This window comes from Lactuca saligna, chromosome 7, assembly GCF_052625555.1.
Source record: "Lactuca saligna cultivar CGN05327 chromosome 7, ASM5262555v1, whole genome shotgun sequence".
NCBI lineage: Eukaryota > Viridiplantae > Streptophyta > Magnoliopsida > Asterales > Asteraceae > Lactuca > Lactuca saligna.
Genome location: NC_136423.1, coordinates 1273628 through 1293225, shown reverse-complemented (window position 1 = coordinate 1293225; position 19598 = coordinate 1273628). Strand labels below are relative to the sequence as shown.

The following is a 19598-nucleotide window of genomic DNA, read 5'->3' as shown; positions in this document are numbered from 1 at the left end:
ACATACATGGTAGGATGAGTCGTCCATAAGAGGTAACAAACCAATCCTCATACAAACGTGTTGGTCCTTAAGGTTATTTCGTTAATATGTTGAAGTCATGATCCAAAAATAACCATTCCTCAACGCTTCGCTTTCATAAGGATACATCGTGTTCTGATCTCTAACAAATTGATTTTGGATCCAAATATTATAATGCTTCATAAGGACTGAACTGAGATTTATGAAAATGAACTTCAAAATGGTCATCCCTCCCGCCTTAAAGCTTGACTTGGATTTTAATGATCATAATAAAGAATAAACAACAGAGCATAATATTATGAAGAAACCCGACGATTTCTCGTAGCTAGAAATTCCAATGTATTCACTTTGAAAATAGTTGAATAATAGAAGACCTCCGATTCCTGCCGGTATGTTGCATTGACCGAACCATGCTAATTTTCTATGTAGTTTTATTGCTTTTATTTCATTGCTTGCATAACCTATATACATGTAAGTTGTAACAATGCCAACCACTCGTGTCAAAACGGTCTATAGTATATAAAATTTTCCTTTATCTATAGACAAGAAAACCAATGTATCAAACGAACTGTGGTAGATTGGATAGGTGGAGAGACAATCACCGGGGCAAATTGAAAAGTGGAAGGACTAATTGAGCAAATGTCCGAACTTCAAACAACTCCCTTCAACGACAAAGTAATAAGTCTCCAGATCTCCGCTATCTCTATCAAAGAACACCTCTGATAATACAAAGTACCTTTTGAATTCCATGAATCATGTGAAGAGGGTCAAATGCAAACACCATCTATAATATATGCATCCACAAAAATGGTAATGGCTTGAAACTTCAAATGAGTTCAATCCACAACAAATAACAACCGTAACAAAGATACTAAAACAAGTTAAATTCTTAAAAGAGAAAAAAAAAACAGAAAAATATGTGATGTTTGGATTGACTTCCTAAGATGACATTTTCGAAAATGCGGATACATATTTATCTTAAAGGATAGCACTTGTTAGATCATATCTAAAACAGTGAATCTAATATCACTTGTTGGGATTTTATACCATAACCGTTCACAACCCCGAAAACACACATACACCAACAAATGGGTTGAGGAAACTAAACTAAATCGAAAAATAATTGGCAACCAAGACACCAACATACAATATTCAAACGAAAACCGTAAACAATCAACCAAATAAAAAACTAAACAAATGAAACAAAGATTTACATTGTTCCAATATAGCATGCGTACACATGAGAAGATGGGGAGATCTTTATATGTACATGACTTGGCAAATAGAGACTAACTGACTGGAAGTTACTAATACGATTATCCATATATGAGATTGTGACACATGATGAACACGAGAGTTTAACTGCAAACTCATTACAAAACTATATTTATATACATCAGTCTGCTAGCTAAGAACTGGAAGAAAACAAGTTTTGTACACTAGGACTAGGTCTTACAATTAATTGCTTGAAACATACTAAATGATAAACATCCAACCAACAGTCCACCCAAGAAGCAAACCTGCACCAACAAGCCCTAATCCAACAGCAAAAGCCATGGCATACTTACCGATTATATCATCATCATCATCTTCTTCTTTGGGTCCTCCTCGTGTTTTCCTCTTGGGAGGTTTCTTTCGAGGAGGCATGTTCCATGGAGAAGCTGATGGGATCTTGTTTGCTTTGATTTGGTTATAAAGATTCTCAAGTTGTAGAAGATAGAGCCATTGCTTATATGCAAATAACTGAGAAGCTTGTTTGTATATGAGCTTCACAACATGTTGTTTCTCCTGGTAAGCCTGTTTTGCTGCTTTTTCTGCTTCCCTTGCTCGTGTTTGAGAATGACAGAGTGCTTCTAACAGCTTTCGCTTGCTTGGATCCATCTCACCTCCTTCATCAACCACTACTGTACTAGTACTTAAAGGGCTGACCAGATAAGAATATGAGTTACAGATTTGAAAAAAAAAATAATAATAATAATAAATAATGGTCAAAGTACATACCTGACAGCGATACCATGGTTGCTTGCTGAATTTTGTGGCTTTGAAAGTCCAAAACAGGTGAAACTTGTGTTTGAACTTTGAGGCTGAGGCAGATCACAATTCTCCATGAAATCTTGTGATCTCTGTGCCACAAAGGATGCCAGGTCATCTTTGTGCCACCATGGCAGCGCCAGCTCCTCATGGCTATTCTCAGTCTCCCTTTCCATCCAGTGAGGGAATTCAGACCCCAAACTGAACTCATCCACTTGTTTAGAACCAGAATCCATCTCCACAAACTCATAAGACTCTTCCCCTAAATCACAACCCTTCACACTTGATTCAGAATCCATAATGTCGACAAATTCCAATGTGCTGCTGACCTGCTCCTTTTGGTACATATAGTTACTAGGGTTAGGCTGCAAATGAAGCCACCACCTTGAGTCTGAAGAGAGATTCGAGTACATGGAGTTGGCAGTGGGAGGGGCAAAATCGTCCATCCCATTCCCGTTTGTAGTAGGTCTACTAGTGTCGGTTTGCCCTTGTTTAAACAATGAAGACGAGGATGCTGGAGGGACGCATGCTAATTTGGGAGCCCTTTTTGCATCTTCTTGGACAAAACAACGGTTTGCAGTTCGTTGCCATGCTGCTCTTGCTTCAGCTGCAGCCATTACTCACTTATTCCATTAATTGCTTCAGTAATACACCTATACACATATATACAGTTTCACCATTTCATCAGATGACACTGCATACTATATCTATACCTGCCAGCAATCAAACACAAGTCAGAACAAATACACATATTTTAATTTTATGTATGTTTGGGAGCAGTTACCAAAACAAGTGAATAGCAATATTAAGCCCTTACTCCTATGCTCGACTTAATTGATCAGCGTTTTCAGTCAAACCTTGCAGATTTTTATGATATTTTTCTAGAAATCGGGTTTCATCTCAGACGGAAATTCGCGAAACCTAAATCAAGGCGCTCAAAATGATAAACCCAAAATAAATAAATGAACAAAGGATTTGATATTCCGGTCAACAGAATGAAAATTTGAATCAGAAACAAGAACAAAAAAGAAAGATCCGATTTCTACAACCAGATAATACAGAAAGACTCGCAAAAGCTACTTACACAAACATCTTTGAAATAACTAATAATTTAACACATGAGTAATTACTAATCCACCATGGAGATGGAGTTCTGTCGTCTTTAATAGCAATAGCGACACATACACAAAGAGTGAGTGATTAAGATTTAAGAAGAGTATTGAAAACATACGAAGATGAGAGAGAAGGAAGAAACTGAAAGTAAAGTATCTCAATTCTCACCAGGGATTGATGGGAAAGTTGGTGCGGGTGGTAAGATCTGACTGCGAAATTAAGAAGGTGGATTGAATCTTCTTACTTTATGATGATGTTGAATGAATCACCATCCTTCGGTTCACAAAGTTACAAAGATGTGAATTTTGTCCCAGTAATCAATCCACTGTCTTGTCATTTTATTTATTTATTTATCCGATTATTATCTTCTTTTCCCCACTTTTTCTTTCATCATACGGCGTCGTTTATCTTTTCTCTTTTCTTTATAGCAAAAATTTAAAGCAAAAACAAAAGTATATTAGGTACTTCAAGAAGATGAGTACGATTTATAATAAGCCTGTTGCCGTTTGCCCGTATAAAACTTTCAGGAATGCTTGACATATAAAGGTTCGTTAACTTGATAAAAAGAAAAACTAAAAAAACGAGAAAATAAAAGAAGGAAAATGACTTTATTGGGGAAAACCGTAAAATTGTATTTTTGTTATATAACGTAAGCCTACCGCAGCAATTATTGGCTTTGTGGTTCGAAATACAATATTGATAAATATCTGATTCATCATACACGTTGCAGGAGAAGAAAAGATGAGGTGGCAAGTAAGGATAAGAATTAAAGAAAATAGTACATGACAAGACACCTTTGGAAGCAAACTGTTTTATTGGTTCATTCTCTAGCCATATTTATTTGTTCAGGTCGGGTCGGGTAAAATACCCATTACAATCTTTCTATGTAAGGCCATGATGTCATCACTCATCCGTTGAGACCTGAGACTTAAATAAACTAGATGGAATTTACTAGGGATGAGCATATGGAGCGGGGAACCAGTACCGGAACCGGAACCGGCACGGAACCGGAACCCGATGGAACCGGTCGGGCCGGGACCGGGACGTTATTTTTGTTGATTTTTGGAACCGGGAACCGGTAGGAATCGGAACCAATATAACCGGAACCGATATAACCGAAACCGGTAGAACCGGAAAAAAACCGGTAGAACCGGTAAAAACTGGAACCGTATGATGCTATTTTTCGAGGGTCGGTTCCAACATTTGAAGACACAACAAGAACCGGTAGGAACCGGGAACCGGTAGAACCGCCGGGCCGGTTCAATTCTTGATTTTGGCCGAAGCCGGTTCCCGGTTCCGATCCGGTTCTTTTGCTCATCCCTAGAATTTACTGTGTCTTTTGAAACTTGAGAGTTAAATAAACTAGTTGGAATTAGCTGTGTCTTTGGAATTTTTTTTTTTCTCTGTTATTTCAAACTGTAGCAAGTAAGAAAACATATTATAATTTTTACGATAGAATATTACATATATGAAAGGGTTGTTCATACTAGTTACATAGAAAATATTATTTTATAAGAAAATAATTAATAATCAAATCAATTCTAATAAATGAAATGTTTTTACCACATGTCACATTTTCATTCAATTTGTTAAATATCATTTTGTGGTTATTTTGAATTAATTTTTTTTTATATGTCATTTTATGAGTTTTTCTATTTTAATAAATTTTACATAATACTTTAATTTAATAATTATAATAAATATAGTAATAAATGAATATCAATTTCATTAATAAACGTAGATTCTTGTTTCAAAATTCTTAAATTAAAACTCATTAGTTTATTTATTTAAATTTAAAAGATAAAAAAAATCAATTTTAATAATTCATTATTTTACTTATTTTCTTATAAATCAAAATTTGTTAAATATTTAGATTTATATTAAAATTTTTAATTAACCCATATAATAACATAAGTTTTACACATAGTAAAAAATAAATATCAATCACATGTATCCCTGGAATTGTGATCTCTAAAAAGAATAACATACACAATAAAATTAGTACTCGGCTTGAAGATGTGTTGTTTTGGATTTACCAATGCTTCTTCGTCTGATTTTTCTTTCCACCATAAGATTTAACCTGCGGTTGGTTATTTGCATCGGTATCTCCTCCAAATGTAATATCCTAACATATAAACAAAGTCAATTATTAATTACAATGATTTGAGATTTCCTCAAGCAATGATTATCTATGATTTCTAAATATTTGAACTACTTTCTTTTCAGGATATCAAAAATATGAAATAAAATTACGATTTCTTTTTTTTAGGGTGTCATATAAAAGTATAATTTAACGAATGATTGTACTTTTGTATTTCTAAGATGGTTGTTCTTCCGTAAACAATGAAAAGTGAGAAAAAGAACAAAATTTTCTACATATTGCAATATGACAGTTGATTTCTATAATTAAAGTGAAAAAAAACTTTTATTTTTTACCTTTGCAATTTGTAACACCGGAATTGTATCTATTATGATTGTGGTTAAATATTTTGTGATTTAAATTTATGTGTTTTTTGACCTAGATTATTCCAAAGTGCAACACGTTAATAAGATTAAAAGTGACAGACACAATCTTCTAACAAAAAAAAGTAAAATGCAATGATCATTTTTTTTTTACTAAAATACATTGATATTGTTTGCATTTAGCCATTTCTTAACATTCTCAATCCAAAAGAATTAGCGTTTAATTATTTCATCCATAGTAATAGATAGAACTTATAATAAATAAATTTAAAAAATAGAAGATTGAGCAAAATTTAGAAAGAATAAAAAGAAAGAATATAAGAATTTATGCATAAAACTTAAATCACCGAAAGGAGACCTAAAAAGTTTACCTCAAGATCCAATGATCCTGGTTCTTAACTGGACTTACGATTCCTCATATCCTCCAATCTTCCTGCACCAGAATGATTTTATGATTTATGTAAAATATAATAACATAAAAGTCTTTGACACTGCTATAATATATAAGTTTTCAACATTATGCACCAATTTATCATGTCTTAATCTTGATCACGAACTTTTTTTGGACATTTAAAATGGTAATTTTTTCATATCTCACGCTGGTATGATATTTTTCATTTTTCGCAAAGGAAACATGTTATGGAAGCCAAAAAAATATCAAACTTATTATTAAGAGTAATAATGATTCAATACAATATTATTCATGATGGAAATTAAAATTTATCTAACCTCATTTCAATAATTCGGCTAAACTGTTGAAAGTTTCCTTATTAATAGTATCTTTCTACATAAAAAAGCCAAATTTATCAAAAAAAAAAAATCAGCAATGCAACACAACCAACACGTAAACCTATAAACATGATAATTTCAACCTAATTCCAGGTGCAGTAAGATGTTTATACAGGAAGATAATCAATGTCAATTGAAAGGAAAAAGGAGAAGAATATCATCAATGGAGAAACATATGTAGTTAAAATTGAGGAAGTGAGACACTCCAATTTCACAACTCATATACCCAAACATGTCCTCAATTAGTTATGCTATTTATTGAGGCTTTAGGAATTGAAAATGGATTTCACTACCCGTAGAGAAAACCCTTATCAGAAGATGATGGTGACTGCAGATCTTACTTCTAAGCAAGGCTACAAACAACCTAAAAAACAGGAGATTCCAGAAGCATCATCAATCATGAACACATAAAATCAAATGAGCAATCAAAAAAGTGATTGACCGACCTCTTATTTAAAGAAAGGAATTCTAACAACACAAACACTGCTCCGCTTCTGGGTATTTTTAGTGGGCTGTGTTGAAGAAGATTCGCAACTAAAGGTTCTCTTTCTTGTTTCTATGGCCCCTGCAAGAAACAAAGATAATAAATGAAGGGGTTTTTGGTCCCAAAACAACAAAAGGTCATTAAATAAAATAAAAACAACAAAAGGATACTGTTAAGAAAAAAGGTCTTTAAATAAAATAAAAACAAAAAAATGATACAAGAAAGCAACAGCTTGGCCTCCCTATATAATCCACAATCACCTCAGCACAAAGACACTAAAGAATCATATGCATCTCTCTGACTTGTACTAAAGAAGAGGTGGAGTTGAGACACCCACAAACAATAAAATTTCAATAACTTAAGCATTGGATGCCCTTAAATACTCCATTTGATGCACTAATTGTTGCAAATCCCCATCTCAGAACAAAGATTTTGGAATCACTTAAAGGGTAGGAAAGTAATTGTGAAACATTTACCTTAGGATAATTGGTACTTTGTAGAACCCATGATTCATAGGTTGTTTGTGATGAGTTGTCCACTTGTATGGATCGTTAATCTTAAAAAATTGACTGTAGTTTGAACCCACGTTTAAAAGATCAGAATACCCTAATAAACAATTTTTTTTTACCTTTAGTAAGAACGAAAAAAAATATACTAAGGGCCACCCTGGTTCAAGCATTTCATCAAGCAGCTGGGATGCATGGTGAAATTCAATTTCAAAACTCAATATCAATTGGATAGGGTATAATTAAATTTCATGTGTAATTGGAAACCTGTTCTATTAAACTGTCATCAATTTCACTTCACCTGCAATGGTATGATCACACATCTAATCATGTTCAGCTACTACTGTGAGTGTAGGAGGCATTTGTTGTAATGGTATTCTTGTAGCTTTCATCAGAGGGTTGGCAGCCGTATGATCACTATTGAATTGATCATCTGATAAGAAAAGCTTCCAAGCAAACATGGCCATGGATCTGTCATAGAGGTAAGAGTTACCCAGCTTGATTTCGGATTTTGTTGGAGTGTTTCCGATTACAAAATGGTATATAAGAACTTGTGCCACCACTCTTAAAGGGTCTAATAGGTTCCCAGGTTCTACTGCTTTTTGTGTGACATAATTTGCGATGTTCGAACTACAGCTTACACCTAGGAGGACATACCTGTTAATGGTAATAAAACCAAGAAGAAATCAATACGTTGTTTTTGCCTTTCATTGAGGATCTGTGTGATAGATAGATTCGTGTGGAGAGGTATACAAGTTAACAGATCGTGATAAGTGTATTTAACCATGGAACAGTTAGGATTGTGCCCAAATCAAAATAGATTGTAAGAGATAATTAAGGACTTCAATTATTGAAGATTTGTTGCCTAGAAAGATCGACATGAGCAACAATCCAAGGCTTGATCATGAAAGAACCAAAACCATTAACAATCTGTCTCCTCCTGAGGTTAACGCGACCTGAGATCGTACACTCGGCCAAATTCGCCTGCTTAGCTAAATAACTCAATGCCTCAACGTCGTCCTCAAACACTACATGATACTTAATCTTCGGTGCAAGCCTATACCCTACCACCACCACAATCGTATCACACGCCTTGACGATCCTCCTACAAAACAGATCATTCGCCAACTAAACACTACTTTCGGTCACAAATCCACCTCCGTGAACCTGTACAACCACCGGAAATTAACATAAATTATCGCTTAGAGCTGGCTAGTAGCCACCGTAAACCCCATCATCTTCATTTAACCGTCTGGATTTGGCAAGTACTGAATCAGGGAGAAAGATCTGAATGGTTAGAGATGTTAATATGAACCGGGAAATCAAAAATAGGAAAAATGGTTTACCATACACATTGTTTTCGGTAGCCTCTGGCTATGGTGCTGGCTTCTCCAGTGGTGCATCTGCGGCCGACCTCCCCTTTTTTCGTTAATGTTGCGAGGGAGAATAAGAACGCACCGGAAGATCAGGGAAGAGTAAAGAAGAAAGAAAGATGAAATAAAGAAAATCGAATGAAATAGTATTGGAGAAGGATGGCGGCAAGCAACAATGAAAGCGGATAAGAACAGAATCTGGCGGTTTGCTATTAGAATATGAAAGGGAAACGAAGTTTAGTGCAGAGAATGAGAAATACAACTTCCATCTTAAATTATGAAAGAGAAAAAAAGTTAATTATAGCTAAGGTTTTAAGAATCCTCCTTAATGAAGGTTTTTTTTTTGTCACTTGTTAATTTTTCATGGCTTTTGATACTTGTCATTTTGTTGTAATTTTGAAATAAATATTATCCACTTGTCAATTTTTGGTTTGTTTTAATTTTTAATTAAAGTCATATTTTTATATATGTAAAGTATTAAATATGATATATATGATATTAAATTATAATAAATACGTTTCTTTCTTTCTTATTATATAGTTGTAAATTAAAAAATATTTCATTTTTATACTTTAAGTTTAATCATTTTTTAAATTAACCCGTATAATAGACGGGTCTCACACCTAGTTAATAGTATATACTAATGAGAAAAGTTGGGGTCAACTTAATATCATTAACAAGCACATTTATATTAAGGAAATTAGGAATCTAACAACTATTTTAAAAAATTACTATAAAAAAAATTATTTGGAAAATGAGTAAATGGTATAGAGATCCTACCGGGTAATTATTATCCCTCATGTAAATAACATTTCGAATTATTTCATACTTCATTCCAACCACAAATCTAACTGAAAGAATGCTTTCTTCTAGCAATAAAGAGATTCATTTTTTTATATGTACATTTCGATTATCTTTAGAATTATATGTCTTTATTTAATATTATATGTTAAAAAGTAGATATTTTTGTTTATTTTGTGTGCTTTGATGTGATTACACAAGTATTATTTGTTTTTCTTCGATTTTTAGTGGTTTTTAGGCTATTGTATTATTACATGTGAGTATGTGTGTGCACTAGATCAACAATTCTTAAAAAATCATAGTTCTAAAAAGTCCGAATGACTTTGAAATACGAAGATGATGTCTAGAATATTTAGAACAGGTCTGATATGCATAGAACTGATCCAGAATGGTATTTCAGAATGTTGATCCGAAGTGTCGACCCATAATTCTTTTCTGGAATATCCTCCGGAACATACACACACACACACACACACACACACACACACACACACACACACACACACACACACACATATATATATATATATATATATATATATATATATATATATATATGTTAATCCAAAATTGTGTTCCTGAATGGCCTCTAGAACATGCAACAAATGCCTAATTATAATTCTTTTGATTGTAGCATGACATAATATATAAAGCGGTTGTAACATGGCCTGAACTCGGCCGAGAAATCATGGCCTGTTTATAACACATAGCATAATGTGCGACCATGTTTAGGACATCTTGTTTTGGTGTTTATGTTAACATGTTGATGGGTGTCGAATGTCACTCTTTACTCTGTCATTATCTTATGTGAAAGAAATATACTACTTATCCTCGAGTTAACATGAATGAGCTTCTATTTTCGGTACACGACCACTGGGTTTGCTTTGATAGGAAAACTTTCTGTCTTATTACCGGCTTGCAGTTTAAGGACTATTTCTTCCTAACTTCATCTTCGGTGTAGTTCAGAGAACGTGTGTTTCCATTTGTGTTGCCTTCATGTTTAGTGAAAGTGCTTGACGTTATGCATGTGTTCAATAACTTACTTCATCATTTAGAAGATGTAGACGTTGTGAGAGTCTCCCTGATGTGTATGCTACAACAAGAATTTTGTGGGAAATACCCTTGACAACCGGTTATTGATGAAATTCTTGCACTCCTCTTCAATTTAGATGAGTTTAACAGATATACAATTATTTATATTATATCAAATGATATATATACGTATTAAATGAAATTGTTGACACAAATATCCATGAAGTAGAGTAGTATGAGATTTCACTTACAAATAATTATGTACTGTTTTTAATAAGATTAAGGAGCATTTGAACCCCATCGAGCCAAGAGTCGGCAGTAGACACACGTATACCGTACAAAGATTTGTCTATGCATTTAAGGTATGTCCACGGTGTTTAATAATAGTTTTAAGTAACAACTATTGTAACATTATTATGTTGATTAGTTGTTTGATTTATTAATTTTGTAGATTTGGATCATGGAGACATTTCCCAATATTAAGTAGAGTTGGATCCCCTATACATGGTGTTATCCCTTGCGTAGTTACATACCCTAGGATGAGACGTTTACACGCTGCTGATAGTGAATGTATTTTTTATGTTAACAATGTATGTATCCTAGTTTACCTTATAATCTATAACTTTCTATGAGAAAATAACAAAACAATAACCTTTATATATATATATATATATATATATATATATATATATATATATATATATATATATATATATATATATATATATATATATATATATATATCTTGTTTTTTGCACCCCCCCCCCCAACGAGCTGTTGCAGCCTACTCCGCAGGAGCATGCTGCTTTGTGGTGTTTCGAGAGTTTGCCATGGATAAATGCTACAAATTACCCCAATATTTGAGTTATGGTGTTTTTTTTGTGTATGTTTTAAACAATTTCCTCACGATGTAGCAAAAACAAATTATTGTGACTGAAGAACTTCTAGAATAATGCAATTGCTACAAACATGACAACAAGTAATTTAGATCAACAATATCATACTCTTGACTTGTGTTTTGAGTAGTTTTGACATTAGATCTACTCCTCGACTTATCCTTTCTTTTGACTTAGTCCTACTTGAAGATTTAGTTTTTTGTTGAATCTGTGAGAAACTGAGTTTCACGATTTCTGCTTGTATGAATGATTCTTAGGTAATGACTTCATTTTTTGAATCAAACCTTTACCTTGAGATGGGATATAGTTATGGTTTCGTGATCATCCAACTTATCAGTTGTCTATAAATTGTTGTAATACAACCATGACTTTATCTGGTTGTGCGTATTGAACTAGAACTAGCACACGAAACACAAACTCTATATATGTTGATCAATATTTTTCCATTGTGAAGTACGGTGATATCCATTGTCTATAGTGTTGATATCTCAGTTCCTTGAATACCGCTATATCATGATAACAAAATATAGATAATTCTATTCCGTACATGTGCAATAACGAGATTCCAAGTTAACTATACCATTTTTCATTTGGTCAGTCCCATCATATATTCTTTGATCAATCTAGTATACTTGAAAACTAGAGGATTTGTTGATCCTCCTTTCTATAACCTTCTTAGCATACTTAATAATATTTTTTTCGCTTTGAGCTATAAAAAATATGTATATCTTGTTATGCACGGTAAATTATACTAGAATTACCATGGAATGACTATAACTCAATTAATTACCTCCAACATGATGTCGTTGACACCACCATTGTTGTATTGTTGCTCGGTGAAAGTCAAATAACATTGTTATCGGTAATTTTTGTGTATCTTTTGATAACACATTGATGGAATCAGTGTTTTTTGATGTCATTATAGTATACCGAACCACAGGGAAAACCAACCTTGCCTATTTGTTGTTACCAATTATGTTTATCCATGTGCACCAGTCTTCGAATAAGGCACATCGTAGCCTAGCCAAGCTTTCTTTGAAATTAGACTCTCTGTAGGCTTTTCAGCCTCCCAAAAATAAATTTTGGTTCTTTCTTGTTTGCTGATCTTTGTTCTTATATTCATCAACAAATGGCGGAAATAAGTTCGTGATACATGTTTGGAAACATGGCTTGAATGACTATTTCAATTGAATTCGCTCTATCGGATATGATAGCCAAAGCATTCATGTACCCAATACATTCTTTGAGTCTTGGCAAAACAATATCCATGAATTCCCACTCAACACCAAATGCAAAAAAGAGGATTTGGTTATTACCGTCCATGCCTACAACTAGGAACATCGTGCCCAAGTATTTCCCTATAAGATGTGTTCCATTAGTAATAATAATGACGCATAAATGTTTGAAACGCTCGAACCTACACAATAATTATTAATAGATTAGTAATTAAATTGAACACACGTGTAATAACAATTAAAATAACTTATTATATAAGAAATATTACTGCGCAACCGATGGCCACATAAAAATACTCAAATTTGCAACCTCCCAATAATTAGAGTAAAATTTTCATTTATAAAAAACAACCCCAAATCAATAACTGTTTACCGAAACATTGTTTCAAAAGTATAGTTCATAAATCAGAGTATACCAACATCTAATAACATAAAATCCGAAGGATGTGCACGATCACGCCTTTGCTTTTTCCGATCATCTGAAGTTCCTGAAACCGTAACAAATGACTGTAAGCACGAAGCTTAGTGAGTTCCCCCAAAGTATCACCACACAAACATATAACCAAACAAATATCGGGTCCACAACCTCCTGGTTGGATTGTCCCTAGCCCACAACCTTACGGTTGGAATTCCCCAATCCACAACCTTTCAGTTAGCTTGCCCAATACATAACGGGTCCACAACCTCCTGGTTGGATTACCCCTGGCCCACAATCTTACGGTTGGAATGCCCCAGCCTACAACATTTCAGTTGGCTTACCCAATACATAACAAGTCTACAACCTCCTAGTTCGATCACCCTTGGCCCACAACCTTACGGTTGGAATGCCTCGACCCACAACCTCTTGGTTGGAATCCTTCGACCCATAAGAACAGGATACATAAACTAGTGGCTTGACTTTGGTTCCTTCGACCCATAAGAACAGTGAGGAAAACTCACCTCTTATTCCGAACAAATAGCTAAATAGGTCTCTGCTCTGAATATCAACTGTACCCGTCACCTATTCATTAAATAGTGAGCAATCTCAAATACAAATCAAAATACCTAAAATACCCTTAGGTCAAACTTGGATAAATCCTGGTCAAAGTAAAAAAGTTAAACCTGGTCAACACAGCTGAGTAGGCTCAATGTACTCAGCTTGTACACTTGGCATACATGAGTTTGACCAGAAATGTGATGGCTAACTACGAACGCCCATCATTCCTGGAGGAACGTCCTATATTCATGACTAAGTCCTTTTCCTTCTTATTAAGAGGTTAATCCTTAAGCTCTTTTGTCCATATTCCAGATCTACCCCTAAATTAACGTCCTTAACCATAAAGTTTCCAACTTTATGGTATTGCATGGCTACTAAGTGCCCAATAACAAAACCCTAACTTCTTAACCCATAAGGACCTTATAAATTATGCACAGAAGGAAACCAACAATCAAGATTGCATTTTTGTGCTTCTAAATACTCCGAAACGTCTAAAAGGACGGCTTATATAGATTAGAGTAACCCATACTCATAATACCAAGCTTATGGGACCAAAAGAACACAATGTCATGAATAAACAAGATATAATCAATAATTCATCTAGTTCGGAGCTTTTTACCTTCAAATGGTGTCAAATGATGTTGTAATTCTTGATCCAAAGTGTTCCACTCCTCCAAGATGATCTTCTCTTCTTTCTCCATCCTTCAAGATCACTAAAACACACTCAATGGCTCAAAAATGCTCTAAAACGGATTAAGGTTTGCAAATTGGTTGAAATGGGGCTAGAGGCTGATGAAAGGAAGAAGATATGAAAGTTAAGGATGTTTGAATAGGTTCCAAACCCTAAAAATTAGGGTTTTCAACCTAGCCACTCGTTCCTAGGGAACGCCCAATGTTCGCGTGGTTATCCAAAATTATGAAAATGCCACTGTGGACCAATTTGCAACCAATTCCCATAAGACCCTCCAGTCAATATGAAGATGATATGTTGGAATTCTCGTGGAAGGGAAAGTAATCTGATAGTTTTAATCACATGTTAGGTATAATATAAGAAACATGTTGTTTTCCGAGTTAACGATTAAATGTAATGTGATTAAAAATAAAAGTTGTGACGGTACATTCTAAGTGCCTATGAAGTTGTAACTCAGATGTTGTAATAACATAGTCAAGTTGTGATCATGTGAGATCAATAAGAAGTATCGACCGGTATTTGGTAAGTTATTACATGATTAAAAAATATAGTAAATTACACAAATGGTCCCTATGGTTTAGGGTAATTTGTGCGTTTGGTCCCTAATTTATTTTTTTAACTCGGCAGGTCCTCACTGTTTGTTTTTGTTACGCGCTTGATCCATGTCTTATCTAAAAAGACTATTTTATCCTTGATTTTTTTAATTTATTTAAATAAACACACTCCCAACCCCATCCTTCACTTTACCTTACTTACCCTACAAATTTTCCTTATTTAAATAATATCTTTTTAGGTAAGACAGAGACCAAGCGTGTAACAAAAACAAACAGTGGGACCTAGCGCGTAACAAAAACAAACAATAGAGACATTCCAAGTTTAAAAAAAATAATTTAGGAACCAAACATGCAAATTACTCCAAACCATAGGGACCATTTGTGTAATTTACTAAAAAAATATGTGTTGGGTTATGAGGATTAAAAGGCCACAGAGGCACAATGGGAGCATATATCAAAATAGAAACAAAGAACTCATGAACTGTATAGTCTAATACATGTTTAAACAGATCTAATGCAACAAAAAAGAAAGAAGAATTAAGAATATATGCCCTTGTAGTCATTTGAAAGAATTCTAAGCTCTTGATGGAGAAAGAATTGTTAAGAATTCAAACCAGAACTCCTGTCGTCGCCAACGCATTGCGTAGGTAAGCTACAGACACCGTGTAGGTAAGTTACACACGCTACGCTTTGCGACCATTGAATCCACATGTTGGGTAATCAAGGATGTAAGGGTTTCGAGAGTGGGGAAAGGATATCCGATTTTAGGGTCTTATGTAATAATTACATGGTCACTAAGTAATTATTCATATGTTTCGATAATTATCCTAATTTTTTTTGGATATATTTTAAATTAATTTGTGGGATTTTAAACTTTGTCTATACTTGTTGATGCTAGTATATTTATAAAATGGCTATCACTAATTTTTTGAAATTGACTTTTCAAAATACTTTAAAATTAGACAAATTGACGATTTTATGTTTTAAAAAGTAAAAACTCATGTTTTTTGTATGGTTATTTGATATATCAGGTTATGGTTAAATAGGTTACTATTTCTTTCAAAATTTATATTTTTGGCTTAGATTTTAAGTTTTGCTATAAATTTAGTTTGAATTTAAACTATTTTTACGAATTCATCTTAAATTTAATTGTTTTTTTTTTTTTTTTTTTTTTTTTTTTTTTTTTTTTTTTTTTTCTAAATCCTTTTAAGGCTTTGTTATAGTGATTTACAAGATTTTTTCATAAGTTTTTTCATAACTGTAAAAATTAAACCAAAGACTCGGCTTTAATAAATTCAAAACACACTAAAGAATATAAGTAGTAGAGAGGCATCAAAATCAACATAATTATAGAATCTTTACTCAAACACAAGGCATCCCCCAATCCTTCATACGAACACAAATACGCTTCTCCCCACCTCCATCTCCACCTCGCCTACCCAAATCCAAACTTCTGAATTGAATCTAAAAATCCAATAAATGGAATCAAATCAGGTCGTGATGGATCATAACGCATGTGGGATGATATCTTGTGACAAGATTGATCGGATGGCTAATTGGGTTGGAAATAGCGTTGCGTCGGCGTTTTTCACCTCACTCGAACGCTGTTCATGCATCAATCTCAGCACCTCTCATGACGATTTTGACGAAGGAGACGATGAAGAGGAGGCAAAAGATCGTCCGCTCATGCTCACAAAACCTGTCATCTTCGTCGATGAGTCTCACCATGAACCCACTAAGGTTCCTCCTGTGTAATTGTGGATTTAACGTCGGATGCTCGTGTATCTAACTTTTGGTTTGCTTGGGTAACAACTTTAATTAGGTTTAATTTCATTGTATTTCTATATAGTCTTGATAATATTTTGTTTTGTTAGGATCTCTATTATAACTTGTGCTAATAGGTTACTTTTTATTAATTGTTCATTAAGGCTTTCTAATTCCCGTAAATTTTCTTCTCTTCTATTACAGATTCTCATGTGTGTGTGTGTGTGTGTTTGAATTGGAGCTCTTAGGAGGAGAATGACAAAGTCTTTCTTTATGAAATCCAGTGTTGGCGAGATTAGCAATGGTATTATATATGTATATTTTTGGTTTTGGGGATTTTATCAAGTACAAGAGTTTTCCTTCAAATTGTGCACCAATCCGTTTACGCATAGGTGTACTGAATATTTGTTTGTTAGTGTTTTGTTCTCGTGTATATTTTTTGATTTAGGATTGTAAGTAAGTGGAGAAATTTGTTTGAGAATTATTATGATTTTTGAGGGATGTATGTTTGAAGGAAGTATGCGTATGAAGTTGAGTTGATAGTTTAAGATGATATAATGATTATGAGTTTTAAGGAAAAGTTTTATATATGTTTTTTTTTTGTGTGTATGTACAGTAGAGTGTACATGTATGAATGTAAGTCTGTTGGGCATATTCATTAAGTTGGTGAATGATTTATGATTTTTTTTATTTTTGAGAGTTCCACTTCCATGGATGGTAAGGGTAGAGTACCTTTGTGCTATGGAATGGTTATATTAGAGAAGTAATTACAGTAGTTTTATACCCCGAGAATAAATCCTAGAAAGTTGTAAGTTTCTGATACACAATCGTGTATGCAACTAATTAGCATCATGTATTAATAAATATTGTTAGATGGGTCTAGGTACTTTGGAGTTGGTCAACTAATGGCGATGGGGTTGACCAGAACAGAACTGGACCAGTAATATAAGTTATGTAAGAGTAATTGAGGTTGAAAACAAAACATGCAACGTGCATATTGCATAGCAAGGATGTATGAAAGCCTGCAACTTAATTACTTAGGTTGTTTTGTTGCCGACCTGCCTGTTAATCTTTTATTACTACTAGTTATGAATCATACATCTATTACTAACAACAATCTGGTGAGAAACTAGAACATGATTCATGATTCAGTTTTACTCTTTGCTGTTTCTTGTTTTGTATAAATTTTTTTTATCATAATAATAATAATGATGAACTTTTCAGTTAGTGTCAGCCTGAATGCATGATCAGAGGTCCGGTCCTTCAAACTTTAATAATGAACTTTCAAAACCCTGCCCTGCCCCTGCCCCTGCCCCTGCCCGCAGTTTGTTGATTAGACCTGGAAGTCGAACCAACCAACCCCACAAATTGTACCCGCATTGCAATTTGCATGGATAATTTTAATACCATTCCTTTATATTTTACTTCCCATAATTATTCATCCAGCTCTTTATTTACTGTTAAAATATTGAAGAATTTTGTGCAAGATTCACATTGTAAGTTTTGTTTATTTCAGGCTATGAAATGTAATTTATTAAACTATATTTATGAGTCGTTTTAGTGTAGGGTTGTTTTGTGTTATGTTTGTTTTCTAGAGGGGTTGCGGATCACTATTTGTGAAACTACATAAACACGCGGACCGTAATCCGGATGTGGTTAAGGGTTGGGTACCGGGTTAATTCGTACTTGATCCGGATGTTGTACCTGGTGTGTATAATGTTTAATGGAAGCTGTGTGCCTCATAACACATACTACACTCTTGAATTTGCTCTTGTTTTTCCTCTCACCAAACTTTAGGTTTTTTGTTTATAAATCTTGTGTTGTTGATCTTAGAGTTGTAAGGTGTCTTGATCTTCTTTTATGTATCTCGTTCGAGTGAGAGTGTTTTTTGTAGTGAGATTTTATTTTGTAAGTATATGAGAACCAATTGGATCTTGATTTCCATTATTAAGAGATCTGTTGATGTTGTGATTAGTTTGAATTTTTGAACTTGGTATCGGAGCATGTTTAAGTCCTAGGTCGTTTTTTGTTCATCCAATTGTGTCTAATTCGAATTAGGGTTTTCTTCTTCCTTCAAGTTAGGATTTTCTTTTGTTCAACGGGTTTGTTACTTGATCTACATTCCGATTGTGTTTCTTGTTGATGCTTTTTTTTGCTTGTTAAATCGGAGTTGTTGATTGCTCATCGGTTTCCGTTTGATGAACTTCATCTCAACATCGCCGTTGCCTGAGAGTAAATGTTAGATCTAATGTCTTGTTATTTCTAACGGCTAATGTTAAGTCCAATTGTGTCTGTTATATTGTTTTTTGTTGTTGTGGTTTCTACAACTTATTGATAACAGAAGGTTGTTGGTCCTTTGTTTGTATTAGCTTGTCTTCCCTTTGAAAGCTGGTTAGATTATGGTTTAGTACAAATGTCGGTGTTGCCAAGGGAATTCAGTCTGGTTGTTACGTAGGGTGTATTAATCATGATTGGAGAAACTCCAACTCCTAGATCTGGATCTGGAACAAAGAGTCCAGATCATTATGATTTTGACCATCCTCTATTCTTACATCCATTTGATAAGGATGTTGTTTCTATTATTACTTTTAAACTGTCTGGTACCAAGAACTTTAGAATATGGCAGAGTTCTATGATTAGGGTTCTAAAAGGTAGAAATAAGCTAGGGTTTTTAGATAAAACCTATCCTAAACCAACTGTTGATGACACTAAAACTCATAAATTGAACGTGTAAATGTTGTGTGCTCATTATATGCTAATTTTGCTTGTGTTGTGATTGCTTCTGATATTTTGTCCGAACTGAATGATATTTATCACAAATTTGATGATTCAGTTGTTTTTAATATTCATCAAAAAAATTAATTCCCTTACA

At 33.9% G+C, this 19598-nt stretch overlaps 1 protein-coding gene and 2 long non-coding RNA genes across 16 annotated transcripts; 1 reads left to right on the top strand and 2 right to left on the bottom strand.

Annotated features, from left to right (window-relative positions):
- Nucleotides 1-1312: 1312 nt before the first annotated feature.
- On the bottom strand, nt 1313-3582 carry LOC145004872 (uncharacterized). Of its 5 annotated transcripts, none has more exons than XM_078963890.1 (4): nt 3331-3580; nt 2834-2970; nt 2020-2762; nt 1313-1942 (listed from the first exon to the last, which is right to left on the bottom strand). In XM_078963890.1, the coding sequence occupies exons 3-4, from the start codon at nt 2664-2666 to the stop codon at nt 1495-1497; spliced, it is 1095 nt and encodes a 364-aa protein (XP_078820016.1). In that variant the 5' UTR covers nt 2667-2762; nt 2834-2970; nt 3331-3580; the 3' UTR covers nt 1313-1494. The 5 variants fall into 5 exon arrangements, with proteins under 5 accessions (XP_078820016.1, XP_078820017.1, XP_078820018.1 ...); XM_078963891.1 differs by having other exon boundaries at nt 2867-2970; XM_078963892.1 differs by lacking the exon at nt 3331-3580 and adding an exon at nt 3134-3305.
- Nucleotides 3583-5030: 1448 nt separating this feature from the next.
- Nucleotides 5031-9046, bottom strand: LOC145004813 (uncharacterized). 10 transcript variants are annotated; one of them, XR_013662454.1, is made up of 8 exons: nt 8751-9046; nt 7706-8672; nt 7375-7467; nt 6861-6979; nt 6708-6778; nt 6355-6409; nt 5997-6058; nt 5031-5287 (listed from the first exon to the last, which is right to left on the bottom strand). It is a non-coding gene; the product is annotated as an uncharacterized LOC145004813 (long non-coding RNA). The 10 variants fall into 10 exon arrangements; XR_013662447.1 differs by having other exon boundaries at nt 7375-8672; XR_013662450.1 differs by having other exon boundaries at nt 6861-7504.
- Nucleotides 9047-16313: 7267 nt separating this feature from the next.
- On the top strand, nt 16314-17274 carry LOC145007587 (uncharacterized). The gene is made up of 2 exons (XR_013662999.1): nt 16314-16767; nt 16931-17274. It is a non-coding gene; the product is annotated as an uncharacterized LOC145007587 (long non-coding RNA).
- Nucleotides 17275-19598: the final 2324 nt, after the last annotated feature.